General features: G+C 63.1%; 1 protein-coding gene across 1 annotated transcript; it reads right to left on the bottom strand.

Moving 5' to 3' along the window:
* Positions 1-7,287: 7,287 nt before the first annotated feature.
* LOC140902877 (mucin-1-like) lies at positions 7,288-18,662 on the bottom strand. The gene is made up of 7 exons (XM_073323468.1): positions 18,596-18,662; positions 15,337-15,569; positions 14,747-14,820; positions 13,593-13,738; positions 12,969-13,093; positions 12,739-12,847; positions 7,288-7,840 (listed from the first exon to the last, which is right to left on the bottom strand). The coding sequence occupies exons 1-6, from the start codon at positions 18,660-18,662 to the stop codon at positions 12,764-12,766; spliced, it is 729 nt and encodes a 242-aa protein (XP_073179569.1). The 3' UTR covers positions 7,288-7,840; positions 12,739-12,763.
* Between the last annotated feature and the right edge of the window lie 646 nt (positions 18,663-19,308).

Below are 19,308 nucleotides of genomic sequence, written 5' to 3'. Positions count from 1 at the left end.
TTGCAGCGAGCAGTCCAAGGGGCGGAGGAGTCTGCAGCTCAACCCTGGCAAAGAGGGGGTAACCTCGAGAAGGGCTGGCACACTAGGGGTTCTCCCTGGAAACCGTGGGGAGCTGAGAGCACACGGGCCTGTGAGTCCACAATAACTTGGGAAGAGCGGAGTGATGGTCTGTCACCGTCTCCTGAAGAAGGACATTGTAACCCTGTGCAGAAAGAGAGGGTTGAGCGTTGGAAAGTTCACCAAACCAGAGTTCATCGTGCAGCTGGAGGAGGATGACCGCTCTAAGGAACAGATTCCTGACCCCAAATGGGGCTATAGCAGGATCTGGGAGCAGCTGGAGTGGTAGCCGGCATCCCCAAGACTCCTATCCCGACCAGACGAGGGTCTTCACGATCGGGTTCCCCATCGGGGGATCGCAGACGGACGGGATTGGAGCTGAGTCCGAGAGAGCAAGAGGACTGTGGGAGACAGCGAGAGCCCGAGAAAGAGCTGCAGAAGCAGCAGCAGCATGAACTGGCGGTGGGAAGTGGAGAGGCCTAGGGGACCTCCCCGGGGTGAGTGGGGATAGACCCCGGGGGGCCAGTTCCGCAGGGAACCTCGAGACTAAATTGCTGCCCCTGGTTAAGGAGTGGGGGGATGTGGATGCCACCTCACTGCCTTTGAGCAGGCTGGCGATTTGAACCAGGGGGACCCTGCGGAAAAGCCCCGGTGTCTAGCTCCCTTGCTGGGTCCCAAGGCCATAGACTCCATCAGGCAGATGGGTGGGGAGGTGGACAGGCTCCCACTCCTGACCCCAACCTCTATGTCTGTGTGGAGTTTCCTGGGGCCAGGCCCCTCAGACCCCCAGTGGGAGCGGAAGGTGACGGTCAATGGGGAGACATTCCTGGGGTGGCGAGATCCTGGGACAGAGAGAATTGTTGTCAGGCCCCGGGTGGTGCAGCCTCAGATGCTGAGGGGCTGTGTGAGCTGGGTGAGAGTCCCAGGGACGAAGCCCCTCGCCCTGCCTGTGGCCCAGATCCCTGTGCAGACCCAGGAGGGGTGGGGCTGGCTGGTTGTTGGGGTTTTCCAGGACACCAGCAGCGAGACCCTGTTGTGGGGTGACTGTGTCTCTTTGGGACAGGATCCAGGCCCTGCTCCGGTAACTGCCAAGGGTTTGAATTTGAATCCAGGGAACCAATCGGCGGAGAGGGAAATGGTCAGTGAAAATGCAGATAACCTGGCTGGCAGCAGGGAGGAGTGGCTAGGCTCAGGCTACCTGCCTGCCTGTAACCAGACCCCTGGGGCTCTCCGGCCCCTGCACACCGGAGAGGGGGCTCCCGCTGGCTCTGATGCTGTAAGGAGAGCAGTGAGTTCGCTGCCTACCCCACTGGGACAGCAAGGGCAGCGCTGAGCAAGGGGGGAGCTGAGACCCCAGCTGAGGGGGGGACCCACAGGCAGGGCAGGTCGGCTGCCAACCAGGTTTGCCTGGTCCAGAGGCGCTGCTGGGAAGTGATCCCACGGCAGGGAGGGAGCGACCAGGGACAGGCCTCAGCGGGGCTGTGACCCCAGGCCCAGCCCGCGAGAGGAAGCAGGTCCCACTCCCTGCCCCAGCAGCTGAACTCCAGACCGAGCTGCAGAAGGATCCCCCCTTGGAGGAGCTGAGGGGACTTGCTGGCCACAGGCTGCAAACCCCAGTGGGGAAGGCTGCAGGGACAGATTCCCGTGGGAGAAGGGATTCCTGTACCGGGAAGGGGCTCTCCCAGGGGAAGTAGAACTGCGGGGGATCAGGAGGCCGCTGGGGGTGCCCCAGAAGTGTCACCGCCGGCTGTCGTACCTGGCCCACGATGTCCCTCTCTCGGGACACCAGGGGATCCAGGCCCCAGGCAGCACCGTGACTGGCCCGGAGTCTGGGATGCGGCCCAGTGGCACGGCAGGTCCTGCGACCCCAGCCAGAGGGGGGGAAAGCCGGGATAAGGGTGAAGCTCCCTTGAGACCTCTGCCCATCATAGAGGAATCTTTCCAGAAGGGGGCTATGGACATAGTGGGGCCCCGCAGGAAGGCGACCCGGACAGGGAAGAAATACGTCCTGGGGGTGATGGATTTCCCCACCCCCTACCCAGGGGCGGGGGCTCTGTACTCCACCGAGGCAGACACCAGGGCAGACGCGCTGCTGACCATCTTCAGCAGAGGGGGGGGTCCCCAGCAAGGTCCTTACAGACCAGGGGTCCAATGCCCTGGCAGCCCTGCTCCGGGGCTGGTGAGAGAAATGGGGGGTCTGGCCCACCTGGGGCTCTGCAGGTCACCCTCCGTCCCACGGGGTGGTGCAGAGAGTTTATGGGGCCCTGGGGAAGATGCTGAGGACTTCTATGAATCAGCATCCACAGGACGGGGACAAGCACTTGCCCCACCTGTGGTACGGGGAAGTGCCCCAGAAATCCACTGAGTTCTTCCCTTTCAGGCTGCTGTGTGGGAGGAGAGCGAGGGGACGCCTGGACCTGGTAAGGGACAGTCGGGAGGAGAACAGGGAAGACCCCCATGGTGGATCTTTCCCCTGAGATGGGGGCCAATCCTCCCATCAGGTGTCCCCCGTTCAGAGTCACCGGGAAAACAGCCCAGAACCTGGAGAGGGAGGTCAAGGACATGCTGGCTTTAGAGGTGAGCCAGCCGTTCAACAGCCCGTGGGTCTCACCCGTGGGGCTGGTCCCCAAGGAAGACGGGTCGATCTGGTTCTGTGGCGACTATCGGAAGCTTAAAGCCATCACCGTGACTGATGCAGGCCTGGTGAGATTCTAGACAAGCTGAAGGGGGCTGCAGAACTTGGCCCTGGCGTCCGTTGAGGACATCGGTAACTTTAGCCAGACCTGGGAGGAACACGTGTCCCAGGTGAAGAGGGGGCTGGGCTGCCTCAAGGAGGCAGGACTGACCATAAAAGCTGGAAGGTGTAAGGTGGGGATAGCAGAGGTGTCGTACCTGGGCCACAAGGTGGGGAGCGTCTGCCCAAGCCCAGAGCTGGCCAAGGTCAAGATGGGGGCTCTTAACCAAGAGAGCCCGAATTGCAACCCTCCAAACTGGAGACTCAATCCCAGTTTGAACCCCAGGGGTTTTGGGGTGGAAAAAGGGCATGGGCCGCATAAACCTTCCCACATGTGGCCTGCAAGTGCCGTCGAGCACACCCGACCTAAGGGAGGGCGTGAAACAGGAAGGGCCTAGTGTAACACCCACCAAGGAATAGGAGAGATGCTGGGGCATTCATGGGAACGTTGGTGGGTTCGAACTTCCCCAGGTCACCGGCTAAAGTGACCTCGCTCAGTTCGGTCTTGAAGGGGGGAGAGATGTGACGAAGTGGGACTGTTCTTAATGTTTCCTCTGCATACTGTAGGGGTGCCTCAGTTTCCCCTATGCATTTCTTAAGTCTCTAGGGGGTGGGATAAGGGGGGTAATTGTTCCAGAACAAAGGGCCAGGGTACATAAATGGCCGACACTCTGTCTCCTGGCAACTGTTGGCCTGGGCTCTTCCCCCCAGCAAGGTGAGAGCTAAAGGGTTGGAGAACAAAGGAATCCGGTGACCTCCTTGCCCGGGAAAGGGACAAAGCCCAGAGGAGTGGGGCCTGGAGGGGGAGTCAGTTTGGGGCTGGCTGGGGACATGGAGTGAAGGGCAGACGTGGTTGTCTGGCTCACTGCCCCCCAAAAGGGACCCGGCTGAGGGGTCCTGTTCTCTGCACCTACAAGCTCTGTGTTAGACCATGTTCCTGTTGTCTAATAAATCTAGTGTTTTACTGGCTGGCTGAGAGTCACGTCTGACTGAGAAGTTGGGGTGCAGGACCCTCTGGCTTCCCCAGGAGCCCCACCTGAGTGGACTCGCTGTGGGAAGCGCACGGAGGGGCAGAGGATGCTGAATGCTCCGAGGTCAGACCCAGGAAGAGGGAAGCTGTGTGAGCTGTTTGTCCTGCAGACAGGCTGCTCACAGAAAGGAGACTTCCCCAGAGTCCTGCCTGGCTTCATGGGGAGCAGTTCCAGAGCATCACCCGGGGACTCCGTGACAGCAAGTGAGAGGAATTCTTCCAACAGCGCCTCCTCCATGTGGCTGGCTCCGGCAGCTGGGCGCACGCGGCCCAGAAAGCCGCCCGGCAGGCTGTGCTGGGGCTGCTCAAACCTTCTGGGCCGTGCAGGGTGGAAGCCAAGTCCCCCCTCAGCGCATGGTGGTCACGGGGCTGGAGCGGCCCTATTTCGGGCGGGCGCTGGGGAGTCGGGCTGGGCTGACGCAGGGCTGCAGGGGGGCGTTAGGGTTTACATTTTATTAATTATATACAGGGTTTATAGTTTGGTTCAGTGGCTCTCAGCACCCCTGCCATGGGCTGAAGGGGCAGAGTAGGGGGCGAGAGAGGCAGGGCAGCTGACTAGGGGTCCTGATGGGCAGCAACCTGGGAATCACTAGGCTCCCCAGCACCAACCGCCCGCACATCCCCCTCCCTCTACACTTAGCTTTGTTTGAACTGGGATATTTTTAATTGTTTTATTGGCTTCTCCACTCATCCCATCTGACTGTTCATGGGCGGAATTGGCTTCAAAACATGCCGTTGGACAGGGCAGGTGTGACATTGTCTAATTAAAATATAACCATGCAAATCATTATTGCTACCACTGCTATATAATTACAGCAAATCTTATACAAAATATAACTCGTGGTCGAGCGGCAGACTCCTCCGCCCCTGGGACCGCTCGCTGCAATCCTCCGGGGGACCCTGTTACTGCAAAAGTCCTTCTCTCTGGTCACACACTCCCAGGGGTTAACCGCCCCCCGAAACTGTCTCTCTCTGAGCCTTCAGCACGCCTGGTCCTCGTCAATCCCCCTTCGTTTTACTGCTCCCCAGTCACTTACTGCAGGAAGCACCGTCCACGGGGTGCAGTACATCCCACCGCTCCCACCAGTTGTCACGGAGTGTGGGGGAGTCCAGGCCCTGCCCCCCTCTTCCTGGGAGTCACCGCAACTCTCAGCCAGCCAGTAAAACAGAAGGTTTATTGGACCACAGGAACACAGTCCAAAACAGAGCTTGTGGGTACACCCAGGACCCCTCAGTCAAGTCCTTCTGGGGGAGCAGGCAGCTTAGACCCCAGCCCTGGGGTTCCCCGCGTTCCTCCACCCAGCCCCAAACTGAAAACTAAACCCACCCAGCAGGTTCCCTGCTGCAGCCTCCGTCCACATTCCTGGGCACAGGTGTCACCTCCCCCTCCTGGCTCAGGGGACAGGCTCTCAGGTCTCCCAGTGAAACTCCTCTGGCCCATTCCCAGGTCAACACTCCCCCGTCCCTGCTGGGTCACAGTTTGTCAGCCCCATTCTCTGCAGTTCACCCTAATTGAGTGACCTCGGCTGGTTCCCCACTAGGACCCTGGTCACAGCAGCCAGGGCCAGGTGTTCATGGACCCATGGGGCAGGGTCTCACCATAGGCCGCAGCCCCTCCTGGGCAGGGAGGGTGGGGTGGGCTCTGGGTCAGCAGACTGGGTTCATACCCTCCCTGGTGCAGCAGGGTTTGGGTTTGGGGCTGTAGCTGCAGCTTTCCTGAGCCAGGAGTCGAGGAGCCCAGTAACCTGCCTCTGGGAGCAGGTTAGGGAGCTCAGGGACCTGAGGGTCTGGCTGGCACCATGCACCTGGCTGTGCCCAGGGGGTCTTGATGGGTCTGGCTGGCACCATGCCAGGGCCCTGTCTGGGGGTTCCCTGGCCCTTATCTGGTGGTGCTGCCTGGCCCTGTGCCCTGGGCCTAGCCCCACAGTCAGTTCCTTACATAACTATTCACTTTTGTTTCCTTGTTTTCTGGCGTTTCTGTGTTTGCCCAGTGCCTTGCCCAGCCCTTCCCATGAGTTTCAGCTTGTCCCAGGCTGGGCCCCTGGACACACCTCTGCACACAGCCGGAGGGAGGAGGGCAGTGGCAGGCGGTTTCTCCCCATCACACGCAGTGAGCCAGTAAGAAACGGCACTAAAGGGCGGCTCCGCCATAGGCCCCGATCCCCAGCAAGAGCCCCTGAGAACTCCAGCGCCCTGCAGAACGAGAGCTCAGGGCTGGCACAGCTCCACCCAGCCCCATCCCAGGGCCAGGGCAGCCACTGCTCCCACCCTTCCCCAGGGACTGGCCTGTGAGCCAGCGGTGCCCAGTGCCAGGAACAGGGCTGGATCAACGCCTATGCACACTAGACATGCCTGGGGCCCACATGTGGGGGGAGGGACCTGGGGGCCGACAAACAGCCAAACGGTGCACTCTGTGGCCTGGGAAATTTGAGTGGAGGTGCGACACCCCCCCCAGCCATGATGAGCAGCAAAAGGACGCACAGCTGGTCCCAGAGCAGCCACAGCACGGCCAGCCCAGCTGCAGGGAGTGGGCTGTCTGATGCCGTGCTGTTATGCATCACTGGGTAGGGCCCCTATGTGTGTTTTGCCTAGGACCCCAATGGGTTAATCCAGCCCTGGCCAGGAAGTCTGGCTACCAGCTGTCAGCTTCCCTATGTGTCTGTCCCTGCCCTCGCCCACGACACTGCCCATGCCCGTCACAGGAACAAGCAGCGCTGCCCAAGCAGGCCCACGACCCCAGGCCATGGAAAGGCATCTCAGCGTCCGAGCATCAAAACAGCTGGGTCCTGGGCAGCCCTTGAAGAGCTCCCCTGGAGACGCCGGGCTCAGGAAGATCAATGCACTAGCTCAGTTAAAGCAAGGGGCAGCTGGGTCTGTTCTGGCCCCTCGTGATGGTTTTATGGCCCCCGCCTCCTCTCGTCCAATTTTGCCTTTGGTGACATTGCAGGTTACGTGTGGCTGCCGTGAAACCCCATTTCCTGCAGTTCAGTCCCACTGAAATACCAGACAGAGCTTTGGCGCTGACGAGAGGGCTCTGGGTAACACCCGGGGGGATTCTGGGCACTGCCAACGTGCTGCCCCTCAGGATTCTGGGCACTGCAGGGCTCTTGGTCACACCGAGGCCAGTCTCAGAGCCAGACTTTTCTTTGAGTCCATTTTACACCTGCACAGCCATTTCCTTGCTGCGTTTTTGCTGCCCTCCTGCTCTCACCTGGCTGGAGGGGAGGAATTTTCAGGGGCTGAGCTCCCCTTTGTCAGAGCAGGAGAGGGCACCGGGTACCCTGGCCCTAGATGGCAGGATGACTTGCTGGGCTGTTAGCTGTGTGCTGGGCGGTGCTGGCTCTGAGGGATGCCGGTCCCACAGCCCCCTGCGCATGAACCGTGGCGCTGATTCGCCTGCCCTGCGGGCAGCGTTGCCAAAGCAAACGTCCGAGAGGTGCAGGAGAAAACCAAGCAAGAGCCTGACTCATCACAGATCCCTTTATTGTGCACCCCTATAAATACAGACCTTCCCAAGGACATTGTGACCCCCACTTCCCCGTCACAGCGGGGCGGCCATCACAGAACGGCGTGGTTACAGATCACAGGTACAAAAACAGAGTCCCAGGCCAGCGGTGCAGGCCAACGCAACCCCTGGGGAGTCCCTGCCCCACTCCCTGCACTGCCCAGGCTGGTTGGCTTGGGGGGGATATATGGGGCAGCCCCTTTGCCCTCCCTTGTGGAGTGGGAGAGGAATTTGCCCCATTAGTGCTTGCCCCATGTGGCCCAATCGCAGGGCCAGGGGTTGCAGGGTCGGGGGGGCAGTCACCCCCTCCCCAATTGTGAATCCAACCCCCTGTGCGGCAAACCCCTGCCCGGGGCTGCCTTGTCGCCCTGCCCGGCACCCTGGAGTCCAGCTGCAGGAAGCACGCGGCGATGCTGGGAGCTCTGCTCCCGCCGGTCCTCGGGGTGGCCCCCTAGAGATTCTCTGACGTGGCAGGGTTGGCGTAGAAGGCGTTGGTGCCTTTGCTGGCGGTGATCTGGGAGGAAGCAGAGGGGATGGGGTTAGAGCCAGGCTGGGCCAATCCACCCCCAACCAGGCAACCACCATGTACCCCTGTCGGCATGGAAACCGGGGCTCTGGGGCTGGGGAGGGGCTCACTGGGCCGAGCCCTGGCGAACAGATCCCAGTCCTGTTCGATCCCGGCCACCCTGTCCCCGCTCACTCCATCACCCCTCTGTCGCTCGCTCTCCCCGACCCTCACTCACTTATTTTTACCAGGCTGCGGCAGGGGGTTGGGGTACAGAGGGTGTGAGGGCTCTAGGGTGGGGCCAGAAATGAGGGCTTCAGGATGCGGGAGGGGGCTTCAGGCTGGGGTAGGGGGTTGGGATGTGGGCTCTCGAGTGGAGCCTGCGATGAGGGGTTTGGGGTGCAGGAGAGGGCTCCAAGTTGTGGGGTGGAGGCGAGGGGTTCACAGTGTGGGAGGGGGCTCCGGGCTGGGGTAGGGGGTTGGGGCGTGGGAGGAGGCGCCTAGGAGCTAAGGGGTATGTCTCTGCTTCCGGGGAGCTGCGTGGAGCCGGGCAGGGATTCTGCAGCCCCACTGTACCGCCAACTGCCCTTTAATGGACCGGCGAGCAGTGCTGACCAGAACCGCCAGAGTCCCTTTTCAACCAGGCATAAAACTGGATATGCCTGGCCACCCTCGCTGGGCCTGGGGCTGGCCTGGGCCGGACCTGGGGCTGGGGCTGGGGCTGGTCTGGCTGAGGCCATTGAACAGCAGAGTGACTCAGTGCCCTGACAGCCCCCCCTGGTCCCTGGCCAGCGTCCGTCAGGGCAGGCATCCCCCAGCCAGGAGCCTCCCACCGGGCGTGAGAGTGACACTAACCCCCCGTCCCAGGGCAGGAGTGGGGCCACCTGGGATCCATGGGCAAGGGGCCCAGCCAGCGCTGCCAAGGAGGCCATTTGTAGAGAGCCTTGTCTCAGAGCCAGGCATTGACCCACCTCCACCCCCCTCCCTGCCTGCCCCACCACCTCGCTCTGCGACCCCACCCCATCCCACTACCCCACCCTCAACCTCACCCCCACTCCATCCCCCCACCCACAGTGCCATCCTCTGACCCCACCCCCCTCTCTCCCTGCCCCACCACCCCACCTCCTCTCCATCACCTCACCCTGCCCCTACCCACACTACCAAAGCCACCCTGTGACGAAGTGGGACTGTTCTTAATGTTTCCTCTGAATAGTGTGGGGGTGCCTCAGTTTCCCCTAGGCAGTTCTTAAGTATCTAGGTGGTGGGGTAAGGGTGTATGGTCATTGCAGAGCCCTAGAGGGCCGGTGTGTGCAGGAGTCTGGACACAGAGAATGGCCGACACCCTGTTTCCTGGCAACTGATGGCCTGGGCCCTTCCCCCCTGCGAGGTGAGAGCTAAAGGGTTGGAGAACAAAGGAATCAGGTGACCACCTGGCCCGGGAAAGGAACAAAGCCCAGAGGAGGAGGGGCTGGAGGGAGTTTCAGTTTGGGGCTGGCTGGGACATGGAGTGAAGGGCAGACGTGGTTGTCTGGCTCACTGCCCCCCAAAATGGACCCAGCTGAGGGGTCCCGTTCTCTGCACCTGCAAGCTCTGTTTTAGACCATGTTCCTGTCGTCTAATAAACCTTCTGTTTTACTGGCTGGCTGAGAGTCCCGTCTGACTGCGAAGTTGGGGGGCAGGACCCTCTGGCTTCCCCAGGAGCCCCACCTGAGTGGACTCACTGGGGGGAAGCGCACGGAGGGGCAGAGGAGGCTGAATGCTCCGAGGTCAGACCGGGAAGGTGGAAGCTGTGTGAGCTGTGTGTCCTGAAGACAGGCTGCTCACAGAAAGGAGACTGCCCCAGAGTCCTGACTGGCTTCATGGGGAGCAGTTCCAGAGCATCGCCCAGGGACTCCGTGACAACTGGTGGCAGCGGTGGGATGTACTGCACCCCGTGGATGGCACTTCCTGCAGTAAGTGACTGGGGAGCAGTAACACGAAGGGGGATTGCCGAGGACCAGGCGTGCTGAAGGCTCAGAGAGGAGCGGTTTCGGGGGGCAGTTAACCCCTGGGAGTGTGTGACTAGCGAGAAGGACTGTGCAGTAATGGGGTCCCCCTAGGGACTGCAGTGAGCAGTCTCAGGGGCGGAGGAGCCTGCGGCTTGGCCCGGGGAGAGAGAAGGACTTTTGCAGTAACAGGGTTCCCCTGGGGATTGCAGTGAGCAGTCCAAGGGGCGGAGGAGTCTGCAGCTCGACCCTGGCAAAGAGGTGGTGACCTCGAGAAGGGCTGGCACACTAGGGGTTCTCCCTGGAATCCGTGGGGAGCTGAGAACACACGGGCCTGTGAGTCCACAACAACTTGGGAGGAGCGGAGTGATGGCCTGTCACCATCTCCTTAAGAAGGACATTGTAACCCTGTGCCAAAAGAGAGGGTTGAGCGTTGGAAAGTTCACCAAAGCACAGTTAATCGTGCAGCTGGAGGAGGATGACCGCTCTAAGGAACAGATTCCTGACCCCCAATGGGGCTATAGCAGGATCTGGGAGCAGCTGGAGTGGGAGCCAGGCATCCCCAAGACTCCTGTCCCCGACCAGACGGGGGTCTTCACGATCAGGTTCCCCATCCGGGGATCGGAGATGGACAGGATTGGAGCTGAGTCCGAGGGAGCAAGAGGACTGTGAGAGACAGCGAGAGCCCGAGAAAGAGCTGCAGAAGCAGCAGCAGCATGAACTGGCGGTGGGAAGTGGAGAGGCCTAGGGGACCTCCCCGGGGTGAGTGGGGATAGACCCTGGGGGGCCAGTTCCGCAGGGAACCTCGAGACTAAATTGCTGCCCCTGGTTAAGGAGTGGGGGGATGTGGATGCCACCTCACTGCCTTTGAGCAGGCTGGCGATTTGAACCAAGGGGACCCTGCGGAAAAGCCCCGGTGTCTAGCTCCCTTGCTGGGTCCTAAGGCCATAGACTCCGTCAGCCAGATGGTTGGGGATGTGGACAGGCTCCCACTCCTGGTCCCAACCTATATGTCTGTGTGGAGTTTCCTGGGGCCAGGCCCCTCGGATCTCCAGTGGGAGCAGAAGGTGATGGTCAATGGGGAGACATTCTTGGGGTGGCCAAAGGGCATGGGCTGCATAAACCTTCCCACATGCGGCCTGCGAGTGCTATCGACCACCCCCGACCTAAGGGAGGGCGTGAAACTGGAAGGGCCTGGTGTAACTCCTACCAAGGAAGGCTGGGGCATCCATGGGAAGGTTGGTGGCTTCGAACTTCCCCAGGTCACCGGCTAAAGTGACCCCGCTCAGTTCGATCTCGAAGGGGGGAGAGATGTGACGAAGTGGGACTCTTCTTAATGTTTCCTCTGAATAGTATGGGGGTGCCTCAGTTTCCCCTAGGCAGTTCTTAAGTATCTAGGTGGTGGGGTAAGGGTGTATGATCATTGCAGAGCCCTAGAGGGCCGGTGTGTGCAGGAGTCTGGACACAGAGAATGGCCGACACCCTGTTTCCTGGCAACTGATGGCCTGGGCCCTTCCCCCCTGCAAGGTGAGAGCTAAAGGGTTGGAGAACAAAGGAATCAGGTGCCCTCCTGGCCGGGAAAGGGACAAAGCCCAGAGGAGGAGGGGCTGGAGGGAGTCAGTTTGGGTCTGGCTGGGACATGGAGTGAAGTGCAGAGGTGGTCGTCTGGCTCACTGCCCCCCAAAATGGACCCAGCTGAGGGGTCCCCTTCTCTGCACCTGCAAGCTCTGTTTTAGACCATGTTCCTGTCGTCTAATAAACCTTCTGTTTTACTGGCTGGCTGAGAGTCCCGTCTGACTGCGGAATTGGGGTGCAGGACCCTCTGGCTCCCCCAGGAGCCCCGCCTGAGCGGACTCGCTGGGGGGAAGCGCACGGAGGGGCAGAGGATGCTGAATGCTCCGAGGTCAGACCCAGGAAGGTGAAAGCTGTGTGAGCTGTGTGTCCTGAAGACAGGCTGCTCACAGAAAGTAGACTTCCCCAGAGTCCTGCCTGGCTTCATAGGGAGCAGTTCCAGAGCATCGCCCAGGGACTCCGTGACACACCCTCTGACCCCCCTCTCACTCCGTCCCCCGACCCACTGTTGCACCCTCTGATCCCAGCCCCACTCCAGGCCCCCGCCCCTCTGGAGCAAGGCAGGGGGCTCATTCCCCACAGACAGCAACAGGAGTCACAGAGTCTAGGTTGGACTGTCCCAGGCCGGCCGGCCCATGGTGACCATCTCGTCTGACCAGAGACCGGCCCGGAGTGAATTGCTGCCGAACTAGGGCCGAGCGTTCAGCAAACGCCCTGTCTGGCGCAGGACCTGCAGGGGCTGCAGAAGCCAGCGGGGCCGGGGGCTGGTCAGGGGTTACTCGCCCCCAGCCACACCTAACGCTCTTCCCAGGCTGAGGCGGAGGAGCCGGTGGCTCCTTCTTTCTCTCCCCAAACAGCCCTGCTGAGGGTCCCGCTGGAGCCGCGCCGAGCCCCCATGGGAATGGAGAGCGATGGGGCGGGGGTACGGACCATCCGAGCCCTGGTCCCAGGGCAGGACCCGGGCAGAGCCGTGGGGGCAGAGCGGGCAGAGCCATTAGCTGCTGGTTTCACATCAGCCAGGAGCTGCCCTGTTAGTGATTAACTCAGTGAGGGGGGCCAGGGGCAAGGTCAGAGGCTGCCCCACGGGACCTGGGCTGCAGCCCCTCCCTCTCCAGCCCAGGGTTTGTGTTCTCTCTGGTGAGATTTTCTGGGATGAGCTGACCAAACCTCTGCCCCCTAAATCCCCCACCCCTGTGAGCAATGTGGGGGGCATCCACCATCTTCACCAGCCACTGGCACCTGCAGCGTGTGCCAGGCAGGGCTGCCATGTGCCGGGCACTGGCGTCCAGGGGTGAATCCAGGCAGTGTGCGGAGACAGGCATTGGGGCAGGACCAGGCCCCAGTGCTTACCTCATCATAGGGGGCACGCTTCATGCTACTTGCTCATGGTCTGGTACGAGGTCATTGAGCTGAACAGATCCAGGCTCCCTTGGCTCCTCCTGCAGCACATGGAGATGATCTAGAGGGGCGAGAGGAGGCTGGTGAGCGGGGGCGTGGAGGGGATGCAGGGGTCAGGCAGGGAGAAGGAGAGCGGCTGGAGGGGCCTGAGGCCGGAGGGATGGGCAGCGGGGGGCACTCACCAGCAGGATGAAGAGGAGAATGCTCAGCACCAGCCCAATGCAGACCAGGACCAGCAGGGCGATGCCCCAGCCGGGCACCAGGGGTGCTGGCGCCGAGGTGGGCGAACTTGTACCGATAAAACTGGCTGAAACACAAGTAGGAGCAGTCAGGGCTGGGGAGGACCCGGAGGGGAGGGATCCCGTAGAGGGGCCCACGCCAGGGGACGCAGCTGGCCAGGCAGAAGAGCCAGGGAAAGGGGCTGTGGGAAAGGGGCTGGCCCAGGGGTGCTGGGAAGAGGCTGAGTTGATGGCCGGGGGCCCAGCCGCAGGGTCAGCGAGGACGGCTCTGAATGGGCGCCCTGCCAGGGGGCCCAGAAACCCTCGCTCCCTCCCTGGGACAGATACAGGCTGGGCCGGGCTGGCAGGGCAGGGCAGGCACCCTCCACAGACACGCCCCAAAGCAGCCCAGCCAGGGGGCTCTGCTGGGAGCTGGAGGAGCCCCCGAGGGCAGCCCAGTCTCCACAGAGCTCTGCACAAGGGCCAAGGACACCAGCCCTCCTCAGCCATGGGCTGAGCCCCCCAGGACAGGGACCCCCAGACACGTGGCTGTCGCCACACTGTGGGGCCCGGCTGGAGCCTGCTCACCGCGGATACTGTCCAGCTGGAGCCCATCAAAGCTGTTATTCCTGCCCAGCCTTTGTCTCAGCTGCTGCTCAATGTCAGCGGCGCTGATGCTGGTGTCGTCGCTCACTCGGTACAGCAGGACGGACTCTGTCACCACCGAGCCCTGGCTGCCGAGCGTGCCGGAGAGGGGGCGTTAACTGGGTCTGGCCCCGGCCCTTCCCGTCCCCCTGCACCAACCTCCCCTATTCCCACCTGCCTCTGCCCCAACCCCCCCCTTCCCACCTGCCTCTGCCCCAACCCCCCCCTTCCCACCTGCCCCTGCCCCAACCCCCCCCTTCCCACCTGCCCCTGCACCAACCTCCCCTATTCCCACCTGCCTCTGCCCCAACCCCCCCCTTCCCACCTGCCTCTGCCCCAACCCCCCCCTTCCCACCTGCCCCTGCTCCGGCTCCTCCATTCCCACCTGCCCCTGCACCAACCTCCCCATTCCCACCTGCCCCTGCCCCAACCTCCCCCCTTCCCACCTGCCCCTGCACCAACCCCCCCCTTCCCACCTGCCTCTGCCCCAACCCCCCCCTTCCCACCTGCCCCTGCCCCAACCTCCCCCCTTCCCACCTGCCCCTGCCCCAACCCCCCCCTTCCCACCTGCCTCTGCCCCAACCCCCCCCTTCCCACCTGCCCCTGCCCCAACCTCCCCCCTTCCCACCTGCCTCTGCCCCAACCCCCCCCTTCCCACCTGCCTCTGCCCCAACCCCCCCCTTCCCACCTGCCTCTGCCCCAACCCCCCCCTTCCCACCTGCCCCTGCCCCAACCCCCCCTTCCCACCTGCCCCTGCACTGGCCTTCCCACACCATTCGTCTGCCCCCCACCTGCCACCTAGCCCTGCACCAATTTCCCCATACTACCCACTGGGCCCTGCACCAGCTGCCCCACCCACAACCCCCTTGAACCGTCCCTCCTTATGTCCCCATCTGCCCCTGCCCCAGCACCTCCGCCCCCTCCCCAGGGCAGCACACCTGCCCAGCACAGCCTCAGGCAGCCAAAGCTCTGGGCTGCTCAGATGTGACCCCCCAGGGTCACATGCTCACAGATTTAGCCTCTCTCTCCTCACCTTTCTCCCCCACCCCAGCCCTCCCCTGCCCACAGCTGGGGCAGCCCCATGGCACACACTGTACCTGAAACGCAGATCAGTCAATCCCAGGTAGTTCTGCCCATTCGGGCACGTTGGGCAGCCATAGATCTTGCCGTACTGTCACAGACAGAGGGGAACAGGGTCACCGCCAGCACCCAGCCAGCTCGGGGAGGCTGGGAGCACCCAGCTTGGCGGATCTGCCCCGGCCCCTGCCAACCTTCCTTGTTCTTCTTTGTGCTCTTCGCTGGGGTGCAGGGGCACGGGGTGTCTCCCCACAGCTGGCTGGAGAGGGGCAGAGGGGCCCAGAGCTGAGGGCAGGGTCCCGGGGAGGGGGCTCCCCAGACAGGATTGAGGGTCTGTCCCTTCACTGCTCCAGGACAGGAGACTCTGGGGCTGAGGGGCCTGGTGCCCAGGGCTGGGCCGGGGGGTGGGGTGGGGGTGTCTCCCCTCCCTGCTCCATGGGGTCTCTGTGTGTGGAGCCCGAACGGCAGCAGCCACCAGAGGCCCGAAGGCTCATTGCACGGCAGCTCGATGGAGCTCCCCGCGAAGCCCCCAGCCTGGGCCTGGCAGCCACCCGCAGCTGGCAGGCCGGGGCAGGGTGCCGGGAGGGGAGGAAGGGGCTGCTGTGCTCACCATGATCTGGATAGTGACTTGCAACTTCAGGTAGTTAATGGAGTTGGGGTCGAGAAGAGAGTTGTCGAAGATCCTGTTCACAATGCGGAACAACAGAGAGATTCGGATCACGACTGTCGTGGAGGGGCTCCGGGTTGAGGTTGTGTTGGTGCTGCCGGGGGGAGTGGTGTTTGCAATTTTGGTGGCGGTCACATCACCAGGGACGGTCGTGTCGCCAGGAGGCCCGGGGGTGGCTGTGTCACCGGGGAGTGTGGGGGTGGTTGTGTCACCGAGGGGGGCCGGGGTGGTTGTGTCACCAGGGGGTGCCGGGGTAGTCGTGTCACCGGGGAGTGTGGGGGTGATTGTGTCACTGGGAGGCCCAGGGGTGGTTGTGTCCCCTTGGGGCATGGGGGTGGTTGTGTCGCCAGGAGGCCCAGGGGTGGTTGTGTCACCGGGGGTAGTCGTGTCACCAGGAGGCCCAAGGGTAGTTGTGTCGCCGGGAGTCTCAGGGGTGGTTGTGTCGCCAGGGGGTGCCAGGGTGGTTGTGTCACCGGGAGGCTCAGGGGTGGTTGTGTCGCCAGGGGGTGCCGGGGTCGTTGTGTCGCCAGGAGGCCCAGGGGTGGTTGTGTCACCAAGGGTAGTCGTGTCGCCAGGAGGACTGGGGGTAGTCGTCTCGCTGGGAGGCCCAGGGGTAGTCGTGTCACCGGGGAGTGTGGGTGTGGTTGTGTCACCAGGGGGTGCTGGGGTCATTGTGTCGCCAGGAGACCCAGGGGTGGTTGTGTCACCGGGAGGCTCAGGGGTGGTTGTGTCGCCAGGGGGTGCCGGGGTCGTTGTGTCGCCAGGAGGCCCAGGGGTGGTTGTGTCACCAGGGGTAGTCGTGTCGCCAGGAGGACTGGGGGTAGTCGTCTCGCTGGGAGGCCCAGGGGTAGTCGTGTCACCGGGGAGTGTGGGTGTGGTTGTGTCACCAGGGGGTGCTAGGGTCGTTGTGTCGCCAGGAGACCCAGGGGTGGTTGTGTCGCCGGGAGGCTCAGGGGTGGTTGTGTTGCCAGGAGACCCAGGAGTGCTTGTGTCGCCAGAAGGCCCGGGGGTGGTTGTGTCACCGGGGGTAGTCGTGTCACCAGGACGACTGGGGGTAGTCGTCTCGCTGGGAGGCCCGGGGGTAGTCGTGTCACCGGGGAGTGTGGGGGTGATTGTGTCACTGGGAGGCCCAGGGGTGGTTGTGTCACTGGGAGGCCCAGGGGTGGTTGTGTCCCCTTGGGGCATGGGGGTGGTCGTGTCGCTGGCGGTTGTCATGCTGGCTGTGGCTGTGTCGGTGGTCGTGTTTCCTAGGAGAGAATCGGTCTGTTCAGTTCAGAGAAAACAGAACAAAATGCGGGGTTCAAGTGAGGAGCAGAAACCCCCAGGGCCATCAGGCGCCCACGAGTCAGGGGCAGTTATTTTACACAGCACGTGATGAGCCTGGGGAACTCACTGCCACAAGGTCCCAGCGAGGCCGAAAGCTCCCAGGGCTCAGCCAAGGCCTGGCCTGTCACAGGGACAAGGGGGGCAGCCGGTGACCCCGAGGGGATGAAGTGGCTCCTAGGCAGGGGTCAGACAAGGAGGGGGCACGTCACTGTTGCCTGGGGGTCCTGCAGGAGCCGGGGGTGGCCTGTGGGGACAGGTCCCGGGGCTGTGCTGATGATCCCCGTGCTGGTTGGATGGGAGCAACTGGAGCGCCTGGGGCCGCAGACTGACACATCGAGTCCCCCTCCCACCCCCGAACTCGGAGAGGGGCTGCGCTGCTGGGGCTCCAACACCCCGATGTGGGGTCTGATGTGGGCCCCGCCCAGCGATCCCTGGGCTCCAGCACAGCTCAGCCCCGCTGCGTATCAGGCACCTTCCCCGAGCCCCGTGTCTGGAGGCCGGACTCGGTGCGTGGAGCCGGGTTTCGGGAGCCCTTGGGGTCCCACCTGGAGCTGCCCGATGTCCCTCGTAAAGACAAGCCCTGCAGGGTCCCCGGGGAGCTGCCCCCACCCCTGGGTTCCCTGGAAAGCTCCCCAGACCTGTGTGCCCCATGTGGAGCGAGCCGTGGGGCGGGCTGGGCTGGACTGGGCTCTGCGTTCTGGCCCGTTGGTTTGGATTTTGACTTGGCTCCTTCCCCAAGTGGCTTTCGTTGGCGACGGTAGCCGGGGGTCCAGAGCGGGGGCCTCGCAGCGCCAGCCTGACCAGAGTGTCCTGCCCACAAGGGGCTCCAGCAGCCTCTGCCTCCCTCCTTGCTGTGGAAGGTGCCTGGAGGAACGGCGCTGACCCCATGGGCAGGGCCCTCCCTGCCTCTCCTCCGCCTGCCGACACCCCCCAGGCAGTGCGGGCGGCCGGGGCTCCAGCCCTGGAGCGCTGAGGCTCTGACCCCATCCTTCCTGGGCCTCGCAGCGCCCCGCTGCGGCGTCCCGCTGAGCAATTCCTGCCGCTAACACAGCAGCCCACCCCGATGCCCAGAGCCCGGCCGGCCAGTGGGCAGCACTGCCCCGCTCACAGGCGGCCCATGGGCCACGCAGTCCTGGGACTGATAAAGACGCCCTCGACCTGAGCCCGCAGCTGGGGCCTGTCCTGCAGCCAGCACCAGCCTGGGGCTAACATCCCCCCTTCTCTTGGGGCGCGTGTCCCGGCCTCCTGGCAGGTCACTCGGGGCGTGGGCTCCCTGCACTCTCAGGAAGGGACCCACATGCTGCCCCCGGGGGTCCTGGACCGGACGTTCCCTGCTGGGCTTCCCTGACTGGTCCTGGGCCGTTAGCACTGGGCTCAGCCAGACCGACACAGTCCAGACACACCTGCGTCAGCCCCTGGGGAGTGTCGGCCAATGGCTGTCGGCCAACGCCCTCCTGGGTCCCAACCCGGGAGTTCCTGGGCACCGTCAGAAAGGGGCTCGGGGGAGGAGAAGGGGCTCCCCAAAGCACCCAGCCCAGGGGAGAGGGGACCCCATGAACACAGAGCCCTGGGTGGGGCTGCGCAGAGGGCACCCTAGGAACACTGCGCCCTGGCGGGGCCTGGGCAGAGGGGACCCCAGGAGTGACAGGTGCTGCCCATGGTCCTCTGGGTCACTGGGCATCTGGGACGATCAGGCCCCACTCGCCCATTGTCCCCCTGTTGAGGGGCAGATCAGCAGTGAAACCAGCCCCGTGTTGGCAGCAAGAGCTGATAGGCCCCATCTGAGCAGCCCAGTGCCCTGGGGTGGGTCTGAGCCCACAAGTGCTGCTCAGGCCCGATGGCCCCCTCCCAGCAGCTCCTGGAGACTAAGGCTCACCTGTGGCCAGCAGCAGCAGGACTAGACCCAGCCGCAGGGCATCTGTGCTCAGGCTTCTGGGCTTCATGGCGGCTGGTGGGGTCGGGGCTTGGCCCCAGGTGTCCCAGCACCGGGCTCTGTCTCTCTCTGCCTCGCCTGGTGGGGCTGCGCCTCCCGTTAGCCCGCAGGGCTCTCGACAATCCAGGAATTGGGAACTGGGAGCGGCTTTGGGACTGGAGCTTTATAGCAGCACCTGCGAGCAGGTGGGGAGGGAGGGAGGCCCCACCCAGCGGACTGGGCTGGGCTGTGTCGCAGTGGGAATTTTTCATAATATTTTGGATGGCTATTGTCTGTGCCTCAGTTTCCCCATCCGCTGCATGGGTAACTAGGTGAGGGAAAGGGTTGTTTGCTCTTTGCAGGGACCCAGACACACAGGTATGACCCACCCAGGCTGCCTGGGGCCTGGAGAGCCAGGAAGAGTCCCAGACCACAATGGTCACTCCAATTGCCCAGAATTTGGCACCCAGGAACAAAGGACCCTGGGTGTCCCCCCGCCTTAGGACACAGCTGGCGGAGAAAGGACTGGGGAGGGGCCAGGTGGGGTTGGTTAGTATGGGCTACCCAGGGGAAGCTTCTGGACTGGGACTGAAGAGGGGTCAGAGGGCTCTGGGTTCTGGACTAACCCAGCTGGTCTTTGCTGTAACTTTCTGTTCTCGGTGGTAAGGCTATTCTCA

The sequence above is a fragment of the Lepidochelys kempii genome, chromosome 24 (assembly GCF_965140265.1).
Source record: "Lepidochelys kempii isolate rLepKem1 chromosome 24, rLepKem1.hap2, whole genome shotgun sequence".
NCBI lineage: Eukaryota > Metazoa > Chordata > Testudines > Cheloniidae > Lepidochelys > Lepidochelys kempii.
Note: the sequence above shows the minus strand (reverse complement) of the source record. Positions and strands in the feature narration are given on the sequence as shown.

Coding starts and splice junctions, on each gene's coding strand:
- LOC140902877 (XM_073323468.1), bottom strand. CDS start 18,662: ATGAAGCCCAGAAGCCTGAGCACAGATGCCCTGCGGCTGGGTCTAGTC. Junction 14,821..15,336: donor AAGTCACTATCCAGATCATG/GTGAGCACAGCA, acceptor TGTCTGTGACAG/TACGGCAAGATCTATGGCTG. Junction 13,094..13,592: donor CCAGCTGGACAGTATCCGCG/GTGAGCAGGCTC, acceptor CTTGTGTTTCAG/CCAGTTTTATCGGTACAAGT.